The 23,092-nt window shown below is 36.3% G+C and overlaps 1 protein-coding gene across 3 annotated transcripts in view; it reads right to left on the minus strand.

The window, feature by feature from the left end:
* The window catches only part of STXBP5 (syntaxin binding protein 5), a 115,271-nt gene that overhangs the window by 58,830 nt on the left and 33,349 nt on the right, over positions 1 to 23,092 (minus strand). For all 3 annotated transcript variants that reach the window (XM_063308902.1, XM_063308895.1, XM_063308886.1), the window contains exons 3-7: positions 22,793 to 22,874; positions 21,827 to 21,927; positions 12,978 to 13,112; positions 12,335 to 12,398; positions 2,047 to 2,130 (exon numbers count right to left, since the gene is read on the minus strand). In XM_063308902.1, coding sequence (XP_063164972.1) covers positions 2,047 to 2,130; positions 12,335 to 12,398; positions 12,978 to 13,112; positions 21,827 to 21,927; positions 22,793 to 22,874 — 466 coding nt within the window. The remainder of the gene's footprint in view (positions 1 to 2,046; positions 2,131 to 12,334; positions 12,399 to 12,977; positions 13,113 to 21,826; positions 21,928 to 22,792; positions 22,875 to 23,092) is intronic.

Raw genomic sequence — 23,092 nt, forward strand, 5'->3', positions numbered from 1 at the left:
GTCATGTTGTAGAGCCTTCTGCTTAGTACAAGAATTCACTAAACCATTTCTAACAGGGCCATTCAGCCTGTTTGAAAACATCAAATGAGAGGCAGTTGGGCACTGTCTTAGGCAAACTGTTTAGTAACTGTTATCATTAAGAAATCCTTCCTAATATTTAGTCTGAATCTCCTTTAATTTCCGCACATTAATCTTGTCCTTCTCTCAGTTTCAGTAGAAAACAGTACACCCTTCTAGCATGTGACAGCCTTTAGGTATTTGTCTGCTTTCACAGTTCCCCTTAATCTTCTATTTGCAAGCTAAACAGTGCTTGGCTCCTTTATCTTTCCTAATAAGGCTTGATTTTCAGAGCCCTCATCATTCTGGTACTTGTCCTTTGAACTCAATGCAGGTCTCTGCATCCTTTTAAAATGTACAGCCCAGAATGGAATAAAGTACTCCACATGTGGTTTAATCAACAGAGAGTATGCTGTACTACCATCTCTTGATCTGGATGCAGTTGGCCTTTTTTGGCTGCTGCATCACACAGGTTGCTTACATGTACACTTAGTTAATGATTATTTGCAAATTTCATGGTAATAAAAAAATCATTTTCCAACTGTGTGCATTTATGACCAAATTTTGTGTGCCAGACAACAATGCATGCTGGAGTGAGAGTAATGCTGGTGTAGCTGTATGAGAGAACTTTATCTGAATGAGATGGCAGCAACCATCTTTGCAGTGTCTCTCTCTCTTCCCCCACCCAGTCATGTGTTCACTTAGCAACCATTTCGCTTAACAACCTGGTCGTTGAAACAGAACTTGGTCACTAAACAAGGAGAGGGTGTAGATAGTGCTACACCAGTATTTCTAGATTCTTGTCATCTGCACTATCACAAGCCAGGTCTCAATCCTGTACCTATGCATTTGATTTCTCCTGCCTAGAGGGAGAACCTTACATTTGTTACAGATGAATGTCTTCTGTAGGATTTGGCCCAATGTTCGAGTCTTTCAAGGTCATATGGAATTATCATTTTGTTAATCCTCCTATATTGGGATCATCGGCAAACATGATAAGCATTCCATTGTCTAGGTTATATATAAAGATGTTGAATAGCATTGGAATGCGAATGAAAGCTTCAGAGACTCCACTCAACATTTCCCCCCACAATGATCAGAACCACTTATGAGCAAACTTTGGATGTGGTTGTTCAATCAGTTGCAAATCTCCAAATTACAGTACTGTCTAGTCCACATTTCTCTGTTTTGTCCACAAAGCTATTATGAATCTCCTTGTCAAATGCTTTACTGAGATCAAGGTATACTACATCCCCAGCATTCCTTTGCTCTACCCAACTAGTTCCTCTGTCATAAAAGAGACAAGATTATCTGACAAAGCAATGCTGGTTTTTTAAAAGCTCACTTATCATTCTGGTTTAGTAACTAGTTCCTTGCCTATACAGATGTTAAACTAATTGGTCCATAATTTCTTAGATCCTCCTTTCTCCTTTCTTTAAAAGTTGGGATTTTTATTATCCTCCAGTTTTCTGGCACTTTTCAAAGATTACAGCCAGAGATTCTAAGGTAACTTCTGCAAGTTTTAAGACATCCACTTTCCTTATTAACACTCTCCACAAAATCCTACATACCAGAAAAACATTAGATCTGATAGATTTGACCCACCCACTTGGGGGGCAAGGAAGGGTTCTGGGAGCCACAAATTATGGATTGGGGCTGTATGAGGTAGCCCACCCCTGCTATACAGTGGTAGTTAAAACATAGATATAGTAGTCTACTCTGACCTCTATATATGAGATATAATTTTAGTTACTGAAATACTTAAGCCATTTTAGTAACCTCTAAATGCCTATATCATTCAATAAATTGAAACTTCAATCCCACTTTATTGTGATGAATGTATCTATCTCATATATATTTCTTCTATAAATATAAGTAACAATGATGATAAACATTTACTAAATAATTCTATAAATTTCCAATATAGTCAACAAAATTACAGTATGACTCAAAACATGCCATACATATGATTTCTTTCTTTTTTTTTACCTCATCATGTGTGTATCTGTATTCCGCCTTCTTGGATTTGAGATCCCATAATGCCACTGTTCCTGATTCAAAACCAATCAACAGCTGTAATAAATTACAAGTTATATTAATAAGTCACTCCTAGTACATAATATTTAATGCAATTCTATGGCTCATCATGTTATAATACAATTGTCTATGATAAGTACATCTGCATGAAAGATAAATTACTCTAATATTTTACTAAGTATTACATACAAACGATGACTGAAATATCATTTTGATATATTAATCTCATTATTTGGGACATCCAGATAATTGGATATTCTGCTGCAAAAGGTATAAATATCCTATACAAGTTCATGATATTCTAGGAAGATTGTAAATTCTAGATGGGGTTAGAAAGAACAGGCTGCTTATCTGTGCTTTTCTGAGTGGTCACCTATCTTATCATACAAATGTCCCTTCCATTAAACAATGTTATCTTGCTGGATCCCAGAGTTGTTTCTTTACTGTGGTAGTTTCTGCCCTATGCAACAAAAAGGATTAGGATGGTCCTGATCCTGGTTGTTCTTCCAGGTGTTCAGGCTAAGTGGTTTGGCAAGCTCTGCTGGTTAAATATGGATATATTATTCTTTATATTTGGACTGTGTTTATGACCTTGGCATTTAATAACTATTGTTATTGTGGTTTTAACCTTTGTATGCCATCCAGAGTCACTTTGGGGAGATCGGTGGCCTTACAGATTATTTAAATAAATAAAATATGCATTGTGCACCTTCACAGGTGATAATTTTCTTAATGAACATGTGCAGAATGGGTTCCCCCCTTATCCACTGAATCCTGCCATAGCAATCACAGAAGTTTGAAAATTGCCCTGATAGCTACCTGCAAATAAGCTAAACTAAGTAAAGAACTATAGTTACAGGTAGGTAACCTATTCTTCCTGGTGATACTTGCACATGACAAGCTCACTAATCCAAGAGAGCAAATTATATATCTGGAGAAAATAGAAAATAACGCAGCCCATCCAAAGTATCTAATCTTGCCCAAGAGTAACTTATGTTTCAGAGGCATCAGTATCCTGTGGAATGTCTTTCTCTTCTGAAAGTAGAATTCATAGGACAGTTTAATGGTCTCTTTGACTAACTGGAGAAACTACTGTAATAATACCAACAGACCTATTTTCAGTTCTGAGAAGCAGCTAATCAAGGTGACCAATGGAAATGTTGTCCAATCTACGTAATAACCTAATGGTTGCCACATGTCAAGAGGATGAAGAGATTACCTGAAGTCTTACATGTGTAAAGGAAAAAAGACTGATAATGTAATTGGTTGATTAATATGAAATGGTCCCCCACAAAAAGAATTACTGGGTGTCCAGTTCCACACCTATTCCATTTTTATGTACTGAAATTGATGCTATATCCATTAAATTTATTCATCATGTAGAGAGTAAAGAGAGAGACCTTAATGGAGAGAGGAGAGATCCATTAACAAAGCAAAGAGGAACTAAACATGGTTTAGGCCCAAAACAAGGAGGAATGAGTAAACATCTCAGGCAGACACCCCCATCCCTATTCCCAGGAGTATAAAAATCAGATTTGCAAGATTCTGTTAAAACAGTCCATCTTAATAAAAGTAGTTTTAGGCCTCTCTGGCATCTGTTTCCTGGTCTGGGCTACACCTTGGGGCTGACATGTCACTTGATTGTTTACTGACTCAAGTTGATTTATCTGTCAAATGTTAGATTAACTAAACTCTGTCTCTTACAGCACATGAGAGATGAACTAGTAAGAAGCTAAACTTAGCTTCAAAAGTGGACCAGTCCTCAATGCCATTAAGTGCAACCACTCTCCTGGTTAGTTAAGGCCTCCCAGCGGACAATATGTAGTTGGATTCAAATGGTGGTATATGCTTCCCTGAGTGATATCTCCAGCTCTTAAATAAGCTGTGGTCCATCCCCTTCTCAAGAACCCTTTCCTGGACAATTTTTGCCCGGCCTTCAAACTTCCCTTTTGGGGGAAGGCTGTTGAAAAGAGTGCAACTACAGAGTGCCTTGGATAAACAGATTATCCTGAGTCCTTCCAATTGGCTTTCAGAACAGGATACAATACTGAGACAGCACTGAATATACTTTTAGATAACCTCTGGTGGGACTGGGATGGAAGTAATGCATCCATCCTAGGCCTTATTGATTTCTTAGCGGCTTTTGATAGCATCAATCATGATATCCTTCTCGATGGGTTCAAGGTTTAAGAGTGGGTGGTGTGTTAGAAAATATGCCAATCCTTCTTCTAGAATTCCTTGAACTTAATTGAGAATGAAAAAATGGCCTTTAGGTTTTGAAGACCGTTTTAAGAAAATACCATATGACTCAAGAAACTCCCCACATAACTGTAATTCCAGAGTATTGGTTTTATCTTCCTTCCTTCTTTCCTTTTCTCTCGTCTTTTTTATCTAATCCATCTCCCCATAACACAGTAATCTTACTGGTAAGATTAGTTTTTTCCAAGTCAGTTTCTAAAATGTGAGCTAAATCATTATTCTCCTAGTATTTTTAAAAATAAGTCAGGACAGAGTTATTGTCATGAGTAAGGATGGCGAGCAGGGGGCTCTCACCCAGACTGTCAAGCGCATGCGTAGCACTGAGGAACTGTTCAGCCATTCAAAGAGACACAGATCGGGACCGCCTTAACCTTTGGGGTTTATATGGCTGGGTTTTCCCACGCTTTCTCAGTTTGTTAGGATTCTTGTTAAGTACTACTAATAAATATTAGAGACCAAGTCCTCGCCTCAGTGTGTTTCCTGGTAATCAGGACAGTTATGTTTTATACCCCCCACCCCCATACAGTAACTTAGCCTCTTTTGTAACCCATGATAACGTTTTCTCTTTCTGCCGTAATCTATGGGGGAAAAAAAAACTGAAACTCACCATAGAATGTATGACTGCCTTTTCAGTTCATGTGGAAGATAGAGAGATAGAGAGATAGACAGAGACACATGCACACACGCACACGCAAGATAGCAAACCCATGTACTAAACTGAATTGTGTTGCATGTATAATTGTTTATTGCCCCAAAGGGAAGCTGAGCTGAAAAGTGCTAGAAACTGATTTGGGAAAATAAATGATTCCTCTGCAGTTTTCTGCTTTTGGATTCTAAAATGACTTGTCTCCTTTTCTATTTGTAGAATGTAAACCATCCTGCAATTTCTTACCTTGTATCTGGCTCAAAATGTACAACATGGTGCTAAATTACTCACTTAGTACCAAAGTGAGCAAATGTTGGAGGATTTAAGAACTACTTAAGATAAAGAAACATCATCATGCACCCTAGCATCTCAAATGTACCAATGCAGTCTGCAGCTAAATGATTGCATACTTGAATGGAATCCCTTATAAAAATATACCCTGAATGTAAATAAATAAACAAATATGACAAGGAAAAAGATTTACAAATGCAACAATTTATATTGATTTTTTTAAAAATCAAATATAATAGAAAGCTGCTCATTTCCCTCTGCTCATCTCATAACAGTGCTCCCTGGGCTCTTCCATCCCAGCAAGCATTTCATCAGGCCACAATTTCTGAAGATGGTCTACTCAGTAGTTCCCAAGTGGGTGGTCCTACTCTGTCCTTGGTTTATCTCCACTTGACTGAGGAAGGAGAAGCCTTTGCTGATTTGCTGCAAAGACTGTTATTACATATGATCAAAGAATAGTACCTTGTTTAAAGACCTTTAGTTTTAGATAAAATGGATGTTTGCTATTATCTCAAATAAGCTCCAGGATTTCTATTGATAGACCTTAGTATGAATTACATTTTTATTGAGATAAATAAATAAGTAAGTAAGTAAGTAAGTAAGTAAATAAATAAGGATAGGTCTAATATGGGTCCTCCCCTTCCCCATATCTAATAGGATTTCAGAAATAAAACAGCTTTTAATGATTGTAAGAATACTGTATCAGGTTAATCAAAGTGTCATTCAAAAAGGACCAAGACTGAAAAACAAACAACAAAAACTACTTATGAAGAGCACAAAAAAGCTTATATCTATGTTTCAGACCAACCAATATCATTTTGGAATGTGATATTCTCAATCTTATGTTCTTGCTTGTCAAAACTGTTTAAAGGCATTGTATGAGCTGGTCATATGTTCTAAGGATCAACACACCATTGGAACCTGGAATGTAAGATCTATGAGCCAGGGCAAATTGGATGTGGTTATTGGTGAGATCTCAAGATTCAAGATAGACATTTTGGGCGTCAGTGAACTGAAATGGACTGGAATGGGCCACTTCACATCAAATGACCACCAGATCTACTACTGTGGACAAGAGGACCACAGAAGAAATGGAGTAGCCTTCATAATTAATAGTCAAGTGGCTAAAGCAGTGCTTGGATACAATCCAAAAAAACAACAGAATGATCTCAATTCGAATTCAGGGCAAGCCATCTAACATCACAGTGATCCAAATATACGCCCCAACCACAAATGCTGAAGAAGCTGAAGTAGAGCAGTTCTATGAGGATGTGCAGCACCTACTGGACAACACACCTAAAAGAGATGTTATTTTCATCACAGGAGACTGGAATGCTAAGGTGGGCAGTCAAATGACACCTCGAATTACAGGTAAGTATGGCCTGGGAGAACAAAACGAAGCAGGACATAGGCTGATAGAATTTTGCCAAGACAATTCACTCTGCATAACAAACACTCTCTTCCAACAACCTAAGAGACGGCTTTATACATGGACTTCACCAGATGGACAACACCGAAATCAGATTGACTACATCCTTTGCAGCCAAAGGTGGCGGACATCTGTACAGTCAGTAAAAACAAGACCTGGAGCTGACTGTAGTTCAGATCACAAACTTCTTATTGCACAATTTAGGATCAGACTAAAGAGATTAGGGAAGACCCACAGATCAGCTAGATATGAGCTCACTAATATTCCTAAGGAATATGCAGTGGAGGTGAAGAATAGATGTAAGGGACTGGACTTAGTAGATAGGGTCCCGGAAGAACTCTGGACAGAAGTTGGCAGCATTGTTCAGGAGGCGGCAACAAAATACATCCCAAAGAAAGAGAAAACCAAGAAGGCAAAATGGCTGTCTGCTGAGACACTAGAAGTAGCCCAAGAAAGAAGGAAAGCAAAAGGCAACAGTGATAGGGGGAGATATGCCCAATTAAATGCAAAATTCCAGAGGTTAGCCAGAAGAGATAAGGAATTATTTTTAAACAAGCAATGCGCGGAAGTGGAAGAAGACAATAGAATAGGAAGGACAAGAGACCTCTTCCAGAAAATTAGAAACATTGGAGGTAAATTCCAGGCCAAAATGGGTATGATCAAAAACAAAGATGGCAAGGACCTAACAGAAGAAGAAGAGATCAAGAAAAGGTGGCAAGAATATACAGAAGACCTGTATAGGAAGGATAACAATATCGGGGATAGCTTTGACGGTGTGGTCAGTGAGCTAGAGCCAGACATCCTGAAGAGTGAGGTTGAGTGGGCCTTAAGAAGCATTGCTAATAAGAAGGCAGCAGGAGATGATGGCATCCCAGCTGAACTGTTCAAAATCTTGCAAGATGATGCTGTCAAGGTAATGCATGCTATATGCCAGCAAATTTGGAAAACACAAGAATGGCCATCAGAGTGGAAAAAATCAACTTATATCCCCATACCAAAAAAGGGAAATACTAAAGAATGTTCAAACTATCAAACAGTGGCACTCATTTCACATGCCAGTAAGATAATGCTCAAGATCCTTCAAGGTAGACTTCAGCAGTTCATGGAGCAAGAATTGCCAGATGTACAAGCTGGCTTTAGAAAAGGCAGAGGAACTAGAGACCAAATTGCCAATATCCGCTGGATAATGGAAAAAGCCAGGGAGTTTCAGAAAAACATCTATTTCTGTTTTATTGACTATTCTAAAGCCTTTGACTGTGTGGACCATAACAAATTGTGGCAAGTTCTTAGTGGTATGGGGATACCAAGTCATCTTGTATGCCTCCTGAAGAATCTGTATAACGACCAAGTAGCAACAGTAAGAACAGACCATGGAACAACGGACTGGTTTAAGATTGGGAAAGGAGTACGGCAGGGCTGTATACTCTCACCCTACCTATTCAACTTGTATGCAGAACACATCATGCGACAAGCTGGGCTTGAGGAATCCAAGGCTGGAGTTAAAATCTCTGGAAGAAACATTAACAATCTCAGATATGCAGATGATACCACTTTGATGGCTGAAAGTGAAGAGGAACTGAGGAGCCTTATGATGAAGGTGAAAGAAGAAAGTGCAAAAGCTGGCTTGCAGCTAAACCTCAAAAAAACCAAGATTATGGCAACCAGCTTGATTGATAACTGGCAAATAGAGGGAGAAAATGTAGAAGCAGCGAAAGACTTCGTATTCCTAGGTGCAAAGATTACTGCAGATGCTGACTGCAGTCAGGAAATCAGAAGACGCTTAATCCTTGGGAGAAGAGTAATGACAAATCTCGATAAAATAGTTAAGAGCAGAGACATCACACTGACAACAAAGGTCTGCATAGTTAAAGCAATGGTATTCCCCATAGTAACATATGGCTGCGAGAGCTGGACCATAAGGAAGGCTGAGCGAAGGAAGATCGATGCTTTTGAACTGTGGTGTTGGAGGAAAATTCTGACAGTGCCTTGGACTGCAAGAAGATCAAACCAGTCCATCCTCCAGGAAATTAAGCCAGACTGCTCACTTGAGGGAATGGTATTAAAGGCAAAACTGAAATACTTTGGCCACATAATGAGAAGACAGGACACCCTGGAGAAGATGCTGATGCTAGGGAGAATGGAAGGCAAAAGGAAGAGGGGCCGACCAAGGGCAAGATGGATGGATGATATTCTAGAGGTGACGGACTCGTCCCTGGGGGAGCTGGGGGTGTCGACGGCCAACAGGAAGCTCTGGCGTGGGCTGGTCCATGAAGTCACGAAGAGTCGGAAGCGACTAAACAAATAAACAACACAATTGAAATTATTCAACCCCCATTGCAAATCAGGTTGATAGTCAAAATGTACAGACTTTCAGCTGTTTGCAATGAACAAATCAAACAAAAGCAATTGAAATAGCTCAACACAACAAATGCTTCAAGTGGTGTCCCCAAATTCAACTGAAAGTGCAACTTATCATGACTTCTCCAGTCTCAAAATTATTCAACCCCTTCATGGCAAGCATCTTCAGGACTTAGTAGAGCACCCTTTTGCTGTTATGACCTGCTGCAAAGGAGATGCATAGCCAGACACCAGCTTCCAGCACATTCCTGAGGAATCTTAGCCCATTCCTCATGAGCAATGGCCTCCAGTTCAGTAATATTCTTGGGTTTGTGTGCTGCAAATGCCTTCTTCAAATCCCAACCAGAGATTTTCTTTGGGGTTCAAGCCACCACCATCTTTAACTGTAGGCAGAGTGTTCTTTTCAGCGTATGCTTCATTCTTCTTCCTCCAGATATGCCGCTGATCCATCGGGCTGAAAATTTCCAGTTTTGTTTCATCGCTCCACAGAGCAGAATCCCAAAACTTCTGTGGCTTATTTATATGATTTTGAGCATACTGGAGCCAACTTTTCTTGTGCTTTTGGGTCAGTAGTGGTGTATGTCTTGGTTCTGGCATGGGAACCTTCTGTGTTTAGTATGTGCCTTACTGTGCTCACTGAAACCTCAGTGCCTGTTGCCACCAAGTCTTGCTGCAGGTCTTTTGCAGTCACTCAAGGGTTTCTCTCAACCCGCCTTCTCAGAAATCCAGTTGCAGCCATTGACAACTTCCTTCTTCTGCCCCATCCAGGTAGTGTAACCACTGTCCCTTTAACTTTGAACTGGCGAACTCTGCTTCCAACGGTGTCTCTAGGAACATTCAGTGCCTTTGCTATCTTTTTGTATCCTGTTCCTTGTTTGTGAAGGGCAATGATCTCTTCTCTTACCTTTTTGGGCCATTCTTTTGACTTAGCCATACTGTATTTCTAACATGCAGTCAAACGTGACACTCAGCAAACCCCTAGCCAGTTCAGGTATTTCATGTGTTCCAGCTCAGTCACACCTGGTGCAACTAATGAAGCCCTCGATTAGTTGCATCAGGTGTGCTTGAGACAATACCTGTTTTGCATACTGTATGTCATGTGTGCTGTTGTGAAAGATTCTATTCAGAGGGTTGAATAATTTTGAGACTGGAGAAGTCATTATAAGTTGCATTTTCAGTTGAATTTGGGGACACCACTTGAAGCATTTGTTGTGTTGAGCTATTTCAATTGCTTTTGTTTGATTTGTTCATTGCAAACAGCTGGAAGTCTGTACATTTTGACAATCAACCTGATTTGCAATGGGGGTTGAATAATTTCAGTTACAGCTGTACATACAAGATTAATATTAAATCCTAAAGTCAGATATCAGAGAAGATTTTCTAATATTTAAGGTTTGTCCTGCTTACAAAACTATTCTGCACTATATTCCATTTCAACTGATAAAATTGCATACAAAATGAGTGAATGAATGAACAAATAATGTAGAAAATTAGGCATCAATCTTCCATACAAAATACATAAACTACCTAAAAATACCAACCATAACCAAAAATTTATGTTGGACTTTTAGCTGATATCTACAAATTGAATTTGCTATCCCATTTTTCTCCCAGCTTCTCATCTTTTGACTGCTTTGTTACTTAATTAGTAAGCAGGACATTCTCTCTCTTTAAATTATTGGTCCAAAGTTAAAAAGACAGAAAAAACAAAGATCACCTCCTCTTCTGAAGGACAGCAATTTAATTAAGTGAACATGAATATAGCAACTTTACCTCCGAGTAGTATTGACATAAATAGTTTAAAATCCCAGTGAGTTTATGAGGAAAAGCCAGTGTTGTCAAAATGAGTATTACTTCCCTGCTGATATGCGTGCTTAGAAGGACTCCCATGTTGTTCCTTCAAAGTATTTCAAACAAACTGATACATTTAAAAAAATATTTTTAATGGAAAGGTTAAACTCCTAGATTTTATTTATCCCAATTATGGCTATTATATGATGAAAGGGATTTTAATTTTCCTGACTTTCAGCCTTATCACTGGCATGCATTATTTACATTTTTTAAGAGGTCTGGATTGTCTAAAACACAGAACAGGTGTATATTCAATTAAAATGTGTTGATTTCAGAGTTTGGTCCAGATGCCTTAGCAGCATCAGAAACTCCTAAATTACTATTGCTATTGAACTGTGTTTTGGAGTATTCTAAATAGTGCTTTTAGTAGACATTTAAAGGATATTGTTAAGGTAGGTATTAGTTATTTACAGACTTCGAAATAAAGAATTGAAGAACCCTATATTTACAAATCAGTGCTTAAGGGTCTTAAAGATACTCTTAAGAGGAAACTAATTCAAGAACTCGTGGAGAAAATCTAATCTATGTATCTAAGAGTCAAAAACAACTTGATGACACAAAATTAATCAATTCAACAGGGTTTTTTTTCTCCAAGTTCACTGGACACATCAGAGAATATTATAAAGGTTGGCTGTCAACTTCATTATGTTCAAAGTAGACAATGGTTGGGGGACTCACTTATGCATATGCCATGGGCTTAACCCACTATTGTCCAATTTTGAATTCTTTCATAATTTTGTTAATACTGTTTGGAAAATAATAATATATTAAAGATGTGCATGAGACTTGGCAAAACATTGGAATTTATCATTTTATGAATATGAAATTCTTTTAGGATGGAAAAATGCCAACACAGATCAATGGTGTGTGTTAACTGTCTGCTATTTAATGAAGTAATGGAAAGACTGATCAGTGTTATTCTGTGTGATCCAGGTTTAACGCTGTGTTTCATAACTACAGTAATTATATGAATTATAACATGTTTTTATTTTCTTGTGTTTTTGCTGTGTTTTTCCTTTTCATATATTAAAGTAATAAAAACAATTTACTGTTTTAAAAAAACAACCAAATGTTTTAGTAATTGCTTGTATTAATACAAACTCATGCTTTGAATATTTGATTCAATATTTGAATCTGAATTAATACAAATATTTGAATATTTACTAGAGGTTCCATTTATCTGTTTTAGAAGCATAATATGTCAAAAGTATAATTATGAATATTCAGTAGCCATGCTTGCAAATAGCCATTGGGGATATAATTGCAAAAAACTACATTGTTCTGATGCTTGATATGTGAAAAGCAATTCCTAGGACATCCAACAAAGTATTTGTCATATTTTAGTGCTAAAACACAATCCTCTTCAATATAATTCAAGTTTGGTTTATTATTATTTTTAAACATACCTTGCCTTCATCCATTGGATTGTCACTAATATGGACAACAGGTCCAGGATGAGATTTGGATGACCTAAAAATTTAAATAATATTTTAAGAAACAAAAACATAGATGTACAGAACAGTTACAACATTTAAGTCTAAACTGCAATATCATTAATAAGCAGACTGCCTTTCTGTTAATGAGCCCAAGTCAAGGTCCTAGTCACACCTTAAAAGCCCTAAAGGAGGAACAGACAACCTTTTCCATCCTGTGGAATGGGGCACAATTCTTTCTGCTCTGGATGGGGCACAATTCTTTCTGCTCTGGATGGGGCACAATTCTTTCTGCTCTGCTAGAGGCCGCAGTGGATATGAGTAGAATTGAAATTTAAGGTGTTTTAAGGAGTTAAACTGGTGCCTTAATCTTGGCAGAAGTACCTGTTTTGCTCTTCACAACTCCCAAATGGAAAAAATCACCCCAGTTTTGTTTGATTTGGAGGTGTTAGGGGTTTTAGAAGTTTTATCCCCCTTTTTCCTTTAAGTCCACCAAGGACAAAACAAAACAAAAAGTAACAACCCAGGTCTGAACTTTTTGTCTCTACCCCTTGTTGGAAAGGCTTTGGGAACAGTATGCTGCTAATTTCATTTTTTTCACCTATATCATACTCACAGTTCAATGGCTTTATTCCACATGATGACATAGCCTGAGAGAGTGAAGGACTCCACATTGACAATGTGTATATTTCCTCTTTCGGTGCCCACATACAGCCATTTACTCTGGAAAGGCAGATGGCAAAAAGTTATCCTGAAAGAGAACATATTAAAAACAGTAAATTCTAAATCTTAAAATCAGACAGTACAATGGAATGAATGCAGAGTTTCAAAATAAATAAATACACACAAAATTATAAAATACACATGCAGTTAATTCAACATTATCCAAGCTGCTTTTTCCCAAAGGGAAGCCAAGCACAACTGAAATCGTTTCTCAACACCATCTGCAATGTTATTTTCTAAACATGTGCCTCTATTAAACAAATATACATAAAACAGTTTTATACATAAAACTTCTTAGTTAGGAATTATTCATAATTAAACAGACTTCTCTGACTTTAAATGTGGAAATATGTTGACGTTTTCTATGAGCAAATAATATATGTACATATATCCATAAAACATTTTGGAAAATCCAATACTGTATGACTTTTTCTTCAAGTTTGTCCCAAACATCTGGGACAAATTGCTATATCTCAAATTTCAGAATTGGTTACTAAAATGTTCTGCTCACTAAAATGAAATCCAATAGGGAAAAAGGCAAGCAACTTACCAAGAAAAGTATTTATTTTTACTATATTCAAACATAAAAATTGAATTCCATAGAATACTTGTTTGTGAGATTTGCATTTTTAAGTCAATGATTTGATCCATAAAATACAAGGCTCGAACTAGGGACTCCAGTGCCCAAATCTTTCAGAATTTCTAATTTACTACAAATTCTGTTTTCATGTTATAGTTAATTATTTTAATAATGAAAATAAATCAAAATAAATTATTATTTTAAATAAATAATTTTAATATTTTTATGTTAGGTTATAATCTTTTGGGAATATAAGCATTAAAAGACACAAACTGTATGTGGGAAATGCAGTAGTAACAAGAAATATTTCAATAACTAAAATTCTTAATAGTAAACAAAAGTCAAGTATTGCTCAGTAGAATAATCTAAGCTTTATTTTAGATTTGTATTTATTGGCATGTCTGTGGCTAACAAAATAGTAAAACTGGAGTGCTACAATACAGCTCTAATCAAAGTAAACATTATAGAACTATTGAGTCTGAATGCGATCTGCATAATTACTTATGCAAATGTATTAACAGTAAAGCAAGGTCACTTGAGAGGCAATTTGCAAATGTTTTCAAAGGATTTCCTTTGGTATTTGTAGGCCATATGTCTCCTCTGATAAAACTGTCAAAGCTACTTAAGAGAAACCTTTATCATGATTTGTAAAACTTAGCATAATGCATAACAATTAAACAAATAAATGTGTTGCCTAAAATAGCTTCTTGTGAAATCTCAAACATTAAAGGTCAAATTAAAACGCCAATCTAATGAATTAACAGTTTGTCAAATATCTGTAACTATGTTTTTCATTTGCTGAGGTTAACTATTTAAATGTTACAAAACTGGTTAGGTTCACCTCATGGGGGATGCAATGACACCTATCACCACCCCCATGTTGTGCCTATGAAGCAGTTTTTGGACATGAACTTCATATGTACAATTCAAATGTGTATTCTAAAGAGGTTGTTGCATATACTATTGTACAGGCACTGCCTTTCACATTAGTCTAATATTTTCCCACATTTTCATTGCTTTTTAATAATCACATATTCAATTTTATTTAAAAAAACACTGATCACAGTTAAAATGAATGCTTCAATAAATAAATAATGTATTGTTTATAAATTAAATGTTCAATAAACAACAAATAAAAGATATTTAAACCTTAAAACCTTAAAACTGCCCAGAGTCACTCTTTGAGGGAGATGGGCAGTGACAAAATTCGAAATATAAATAAAAATATATAAATAAAACTCTGACTACAGGAGAGCTATTATACAATCAAGACAGAAAATGGATAGCAGTATCAACTAAACAAAGTAAACAGATAGGTCTTAAACCAGCAATGCAAGCTTGATGCCAAAAGAGAATGATTCTATAGCCATGGTGTTTGGGAATATCCTCCCTCACGTTAACATGTAATGAAGAGGTAGCAATCCTGGCAGACTCAAACTGGCATCCTTGCCACATCTTAGTTGACAGGGAGCAAGCTTATCACTATCTAGATCCTAACTATATATAGATTTGTATACTATAACAGATATCTTCGCCTTGACTTGCTAGTACCTTTACAGACAGTCCAATTACTTCAGGACAGGTGCAACAGTTTACTATAGTTTGCCCTTTGTGCAACTTAGCCACATTATTTTGTACTACTTGCAGTTTATGAGCCAAAATCCATTATTTAAAAATGCCATTCAGAATATAATAACTCAGAACAAGGGTCATAATTCACTATTTAGAGCTCTTATTCAAATGGTCAATCCCAAATACTTCCATTTAAAAGTGCAATTAAAAACATCTAGAAACAGCAATAATAACACTATGCTACATAGCTCAATAGTTCAACTCAATTTAATCAGTTGCACTAAACTAAAAATATAGGTAGATATTGTCAATTGATACTCTAATAATATAAGATCAATTACTATATATCCATATTTTAGATTCCAAACTGAAGTAACTCAGGCAATAATCAAGTGGAGATGTATACCTTAATATTCTATGATCATATTCAAATCTAATATTCTATGCTCATATTCTTAATCTATCACAATCAAACATGTCTTTATACAAAAGCAAGCTCTACTGATTTTAATAACATATGTCCATAAACTGCATAAAGTATTGTAGCCATAATTTATAGGGAGTGAAATGACAGTAAAAATGAAGTAACATTAGCAGCACCATTGGGGAAAAACAAGAAAAAGAGTGGTTACCTCAGAGAATAGAGCTAGGACTGAGTGGAAAAGATAAATGCTGTTTACCATCCTGTTACATGATCAGCCAGACACATAAACTTTACTCGTGATGATAACCTAAGTCTGCAAAAGAGCTTAGAGGAGAACCAGGTTTTTCATGTGCACAGTGTCTTTCATGGTAGGAGAAGCTGAAATGGGCTAAGGAGCTGTCAGAAAGTAACTGGAGTCAGAGGAAAGGAGAAAAGAGAAAATGGCTAGCAGGCAACGATAGACTTAAGCAGTCTCAGGATGCTCAAGAGACACAAGTTCATGAATACACCAGAGAGAAAGATAAGATGATAAGGGTTCTGCCTATCAGGCACCAATATCCAGAGACAAGATGATAATCATGGTTGTACTAGAATTAGAGATTACCAGCTAAATTGTACCTGAAGGCCTTGATTAACTCTATAGAGAATTTAGTAGCAGCTATACACATAGCAACAGCTTAGGAAATAACATACAATGTAACAGCAGCAGAAACAAAACTATGGCAGCATGGAGATAGTTAATATTGGTCTGGTAGAGAAATGAGGCCATAAAACAGTTTACTATATTCATTAGAAGATAGAAAAGAAGGGAAAGAAGATTTGCTTGTATGCTTTGGTTAAATGTTCCTTGCATAGTTCACTAGTTTCTGAGAAACTAGTACTATTCTATCCTAGAAACATTACAAATAAAAGGAGAAAAACTAAATTGGTTCACAAGAAGATCCTTGTACTCTCTCTCCTGTCTGATCCTAAGTATACATGACAATGACCCCTTATCTCTGTCTACACAATAGATACTGTCTTACCAGCAGGCAGCCAACTACAGCATCTACTGCTTACTCTAACACTGTAATCCTAACAGCAGTCACAAAAGTGCTGCTTGCTTACACAAGTCTATAGTCCACCAGCAATCTCATTGACACCAAGCTAAGCCTTTGCCTTAATCCCTTGACTGCCCTAATTGTAGAATCATCACCAGAGAAAAAGAGAATGCATGCCCAGCGTATAGCTGCCTCTTCACAATGTTCGCCTAATCCCAAATCTGGTAATTCTTAGTTCAACGTTAGCTGGATAGGGTTGCATCAGTGCTGTTTTTTTTCATATTTCATAGAAGCAAGTGCTTTTAGCCTGTTCAGTAAAGTCAAGCAGTAGCAAGGAAAGAAAACAGAATCAGGACAGGAGCAGCTTAGAAAACTGTTACTAGGACCACCAAACTTGCATTCTTTGACTACTTAACATCATCTTTCTTATGTGGACTAAAAAGTAGAAGGTCAAAATGGAGAGTGAATAGGTCATTCCTCTGCCTGATCTAACAGCCTAAGATTGCAGAATGAGCAATTAATTAGCACGAGAGGGAAGGAAATTCCACACCCTGACTAAACATTTACAAGTCACAGTTATTTTTTAATTTTAGTCTAAACAAAAGAGGCTCAAAGCTGATAAAGCTTTGAATACCAGAACATACTTTTCACTTTCCATCATTATAGCACATATCCTCTTCCATGTAGCTTGGGAAACTTGATCAATTTTGATCCAACTTGTCAAATTTGACCCAACAGGATCAGAGACTAGACCTTAAGTGATTGGTAAAACTATCTCTATTGTCCCCAACTGTCCAATTCTGATCCCATCAAAAAGACACAGCCTACTAGCTCACAAGAGCACTGATGGTCCAAAGGGTAGATCTACATTACCAAATGGCTTGGAAAGGCACCTTGAAATTTCCAGGAGCATAGTATTACTCTGAACAGCCAAATTTCTTCAGTAAGTTCTGACTGGGGCCAATTATACAAGTATCTAATATATAAACTTCTGCTAGAAAGTAGCAACATTCTGGAACAACTTCTAGAACACCCTGTAAGTTGTGTCTTGACTCCAGGCCTTGTTTGACTCTTGAAAACACTGGATTTTGCCTGCCCCTGCAACTTCTTGCTGCTCAAGAGACACTACTAATATCTAGCTTCTTATACCGATAGCTAGACCTTCCCCATACCTTCATATACTGTATAACATTTTGTCAACTGTATCAAAGAGATAGAGAAAGCACTAGTTTTCAGGAGAAAAGGAAGAGGTAAGGAAACCACCTCAGAAAATACATTTTGCCACATGAAATGCTGCCTATCAGTCTCATTTCCTGAATCTGATATATTATCACTATCATAAGTTTCTGTATCTTCTGAATCTTTATTTTTAACATCTTAATGGGATTACTGAAAACTGGTTTTCTCACTTATTGAGACAAGCTTGGAATGAGATAGGAGATGATAAGCCTATATTCTACATAAAGATATGCTTCTTGCATATCTATACCATTTTATGTAGACTCAAACTGCTTTTAGCAGGCCAAACAGGATAACTCTGAACAGTGAGTAGTTATCCAGGGAAAAGCAGAGGAAAGAGTGAGGAAAAAAACTAAGATCCTTTGCATCTACCATAACATTCCAAGTTCTGTATTATAATGTTGACTGATGTTACCCATGTGCAGAGTCTACAAAGGTGAATTATTTTATACATCTTCGTTGCAAAACACATAGGAGATACCAGGGCCTGAATGGTATTTACCAACTTGGATAAGTTTTAAAAAGGATCACATAAATTAATGGAGAATACTACAATCAATAGCTACTAATCATTATGGCTATATATTACTTTCAGCATCGTGTTATGTCCCCGAACAGCAACTGCTGGGTAATATGAGCAGGATGTGACACTGTACTGATATACACTAAGAGTATCCATATAGCTATTAAAATTATCCTCTTCTTGGTTCCAGGATACATAATTTTGGGCTATTTAGATACACTATTGCTTTGACAAACAGATTTGTTCATGAGAATGTTTTTTTTAAATATCAACACCAAACTGCAAAGAGCTTACCACTTAGAAATATGCAAAGCAAGTGCAGATCTTTTATAGTAAAGAGTCACATGTTCCCAATCTGCAGTCTCCTTTAGTAGCATGGCACTGTATCCTATACTAACTGAAGCTTCCAAGTACTTCTCCAAAGAAGACCTCAGTAAGCTACTGGAAATAATCCAGATATGATATAACTAAGATATATGTCACTGCTTCAATTCTGCACTATCCAGAATTGGTCATAACAAAGCAAAGACAGACCTACTTATGACTGCCTTCTAGGCATCCAAATCCAAGTCAGGTCCTATATTAATACTGGTTAAATTACTATTCATAACCTGGCCAATTTTATTAACAATTAGAAGAATTCTGTCCCTTAGCTGTACAATGCTCCTTTCGGTTTATCTATATCTAGATAAATTAGAGTCTGGCTTCTGGAAGTTCAAAAATTGCTGGGTTCCTGAATCTTCCTGAATATGCAAACAATGGTTGACTTTGGACTAAGAAATACCAAAAAGCTATATTAACTCCAAAATACTCTTATATTTCAAACTACTTCTTTGCACTTAAAGTATGTGACAAAAATTTGCACATCTTTTAAATTTAACATTAAGTTATTATGTTAATAACTTAAGTGTTTTATGGGAAAAGAAGGGTGTTTGACTTACTTAAAAAAACATAGTCAAGCATTTATGATACATCTTCATAAAATAAAGTTTGTAAACTAGGTTATAATTGGATTGTTTTATTTGAGGGGGGCACATTCTTCCTATCAGAATTACTTGGTTTTGACAATTCAGAAGGACAGTGAACTGTTTAATTTAAATGCACAGAATAAGACCTTGACACCGATGAACAGATTCCATGTTTTATTTGATAATGAGAAGCAGAACTTTCAAGAATTTTATGGTGCTCCAGTGGCACAAACCTCTACTTTTATACCATGTATAAGAGAGAGAAAATCCTCCTTTCCCTTAATGGAACAGAACATTCAGATTTACTCTTAACAGTATTTTCATAAAGAAAATAGAATTATTATCCTGCTTTTAAATAACTCTGCTTCATTTCCCATCTTGTTAGCAATGAAAATTTATAGCAGACTTTTATTTAATGTGAAAACATACATATTTTACTAAATGCCTTAATCTGCATTTCAGGTACAGATCTTACTAACTGGCTCATTCCTTGATCATAAGCTTGCGCTTAGTGAACTCATGGAAACACCTAAATACATTGTTAGAGTTATTATGAATATACACATCTATAGTAACAAGTTGCTAATTTCTGAAACTGAAGTATAAATAATGAGTTCTGCCTTTCAGATAGCAACAGGTAAATTGTTTTTCTCAATATGGGCAGTCCCTGTAAGTTAGGCTTCAAGATGCCATCCCATTTTGGGAAAAGAGCTGGTTGGCAGGAAAGGTATACATTACCAATTCATGCTGAAGTGGATCATTTATACTTCTGTCCCTCTAAAATGTATGTGATCCACGCTCCGTATGTAGTATAACAAAACTTAGGTTGGCTATAACTTTTTTACAGGCTATAGCAATTTCAAATTCAGCACTCAGCTGTCTGTGTGGCATTTGTCCTCTTCTCATCCACCTCTCCAAGTAACACCAATGCATGGACAGTTTTATTTTACATAGCTACTTTACCATTCACCATTAACTTCTGATACTTTATGAACAATTAAATAAAAATCTTCTCTCAACATTGAACTTACTGTTTACATTTCCCCTGTGTGAAAACAAACCATTTATTCTTAGTTTTGCTTTCATTCTTTAAGCCATCTATAAGAAAGTCCTTCATCTGATCTGACCCTAACTGATTCTTAGAACCAGGGAGGAAGTAGGTCACAAAAACATGGTGTAAGTAGCTTGTAGACAATCAAGGAACACAATAAAAACTTAATAGTTACAACCTAAGGAATGACTATCTTTTGAGGAGGCAGCAAGAAAGGCGTATAAACATTTGTAGATTAAGGGAAAAAGCCAACATGCAACTACAAAGTACATCAGGTGAATGTTTGTGATCTTCACTACTCTTTATTGATGTGATCAACCAATAAATAATATGAAAGGAAGAATGGCTTTTGCCAATATTCTGTGGGGTTATCATTAAATTGCATGAAAAATGATCAAAGCGATCAGTGGTTTAAATCTATTCCCTCTCAAAAGTGCTTTCACTTCTTTCCAGTTTAACAGAAAAGTAAATTTAAGGGACATCTAGCAGATTTTTGTTAATAGGGAGTTTTCACATCTGGATCTAATTTGTTTTCAGTTTTAAAAATCAAGTCTAGAAGTTCATCTTTTATTGTCATTGTCAATTCAGGCATTGAAATCTGCCTTGTGGGAGACAGAAATTATATTAGAATCAGTGTCATTATTTTCCTTTAGCATCACTTTAAGACTCTTCTCATTGAACAATCCAAATGTTTCTCTAATTTATGTCTTTCTTCTGATGTACAGGTGGTTCTCATTTAATGACCACTCATTCAGTGACCATTCAAACTCACAACAGCACTGAACAAGTGGTAGTTAAGACAGGATCTCATACTTATGGCCATCTCAATGTCCCCACAGTCATGTAATTGCTATTTGTGAGCTTCCCTGCTGACTTCTCACAAGCAAAGTTAATTGGGAAGCCAGCAGGAAGTTGGAAGTCACAGTCACATGAGGTCCTTGCTTAATTATGGCAACCAGGACCACCAAAACTGCCATCGCTAAGCAGTGCAGTCACTTTTTTTTTTTACTTATGATCATGTCACTTAACAACTGAGATTCTGGTCCCAATTACCGTAGTTAAACAAGGACTACTTGTATCTCATTTTTATTGCTTTTTTATTGTCTTAATGAAATTAAGGATAAATGCCCTTTTAAAATAATTTTTTGCACCCCTTATTCTTGCCTTTCTTTAGTGCAAGATGCTTTTGGTCATTGTACTCATCTGAGGAAGGTTTTTAGAAATACACCATCCTATGGGGATCCTAGAGTGTTCTTTCTAAAGTGCTAATGTTGATCAACATTATATAAGATGAAAACTGTGTGTGTGTGTGTGTGTGTGTGTGTGTGTGTGTATGTATCTTTACCTTTCTCTGTTAAATTTCAGGGAATGCAATATAGCTGGTCTCTTCTGACGCAAGTTCCATAAGTGTAACGTATCATCAGCCAAGGCACTCACAAGGGCACCCTTAGAAGAGAAAAATAAGTTTAACAATAGAATCTGTAGAGATTTAAGGACACTATCTTTTTAGGAAAACCAGTTCCACAATAGTCATTGAAAGATAAACTCAAGGTATTTGAAGTTATTGATTTTGCAAATGCAGAATGACAAGATCCATTATTGTCATTAATTTTCCTTTATTTCTGATTGTCATTTAGAGTCAATCATTTGATTAGAATCCCAATGTAGCTTTGAAAAGAACATCAAAAAAGAAAAAGTCCTTCTGATCTCCTTTATTTGTATGCATAAAATAAAGAGGCAGTACACAACTCAAAGAGGCTCTGAATGACAAAATATGGTTTGACGTTTTACCCAAGTATATACACTAATTTTAAAAAGTAATCAAAATTCCTACAACTCATTATCCAATAATTGTTTAGTTCAGGCAGTAGCATTTTTTTCCAATTTGCATTTAATCACACATAACAAATTTTTAAAAATACAAAACAGCACAAATAAAAGTATCAACAACCACAAGGAAATACTACTGACGGGGAAAGAACATATACTCTTAAGGATTGTAAACATCCATGTTCAGTATTCTATTAAAAATGATATTTGGATAGATGGAGATACTCACAGTAAAATATTTTTTTAATACAGCAACAAATAAGAGACCAAATTTTAATTTTAAAAAATCCTTAGCTAACAGGGTTTTTTTAATCAAGCAAATCAGCAAATTCTTCTTCTCACACTTTTAAATACCGCTGATGGTAATTAGCCACCCACTACAATAATACAAGTTTCTGGATTATGTATCTATCAAAAAAATCAATAAACCCACTTGGTAAAGGAATCAAACACAAGTAAGTTATATCATGAACTTACAAACCTCATTGATCAAAAACTGAAGCTGGATTACTGCAGCACCACTATCATGTTGGCAGTAGCATTCAACTCCAGGCCGACCAAACCTGGCATTAGTTTAATTAAGGAATATAAAATGTATATACATGTGAAAATATAGGAAATTCTTCAAAACTCTACATATTCTTCATATATTAACTACGCGCTTTTATGATGGCAATAATAATCCTCTGCAACCTTTCACCGAACCAACATGGAAAATGAGTATTTCCCATCTATTTCAATATATAACCAAAATATGATATTAAGACTTGTTAATATGCCG

This window comes from Candoia aspera, chromosome 1 (assembly GCF_035149785.1).
Source record: "Candoia aspera isolate rCanAsp1 chromosome 1, rCanAsp1.hap2, whole genome shotgun sequence".
Classification (NCBI taxonomy): Eukaryota; Metazoa; Chordata; class Lepidosauria; order Squamata; family Boidae; genus Candoia; species Candoia aspera.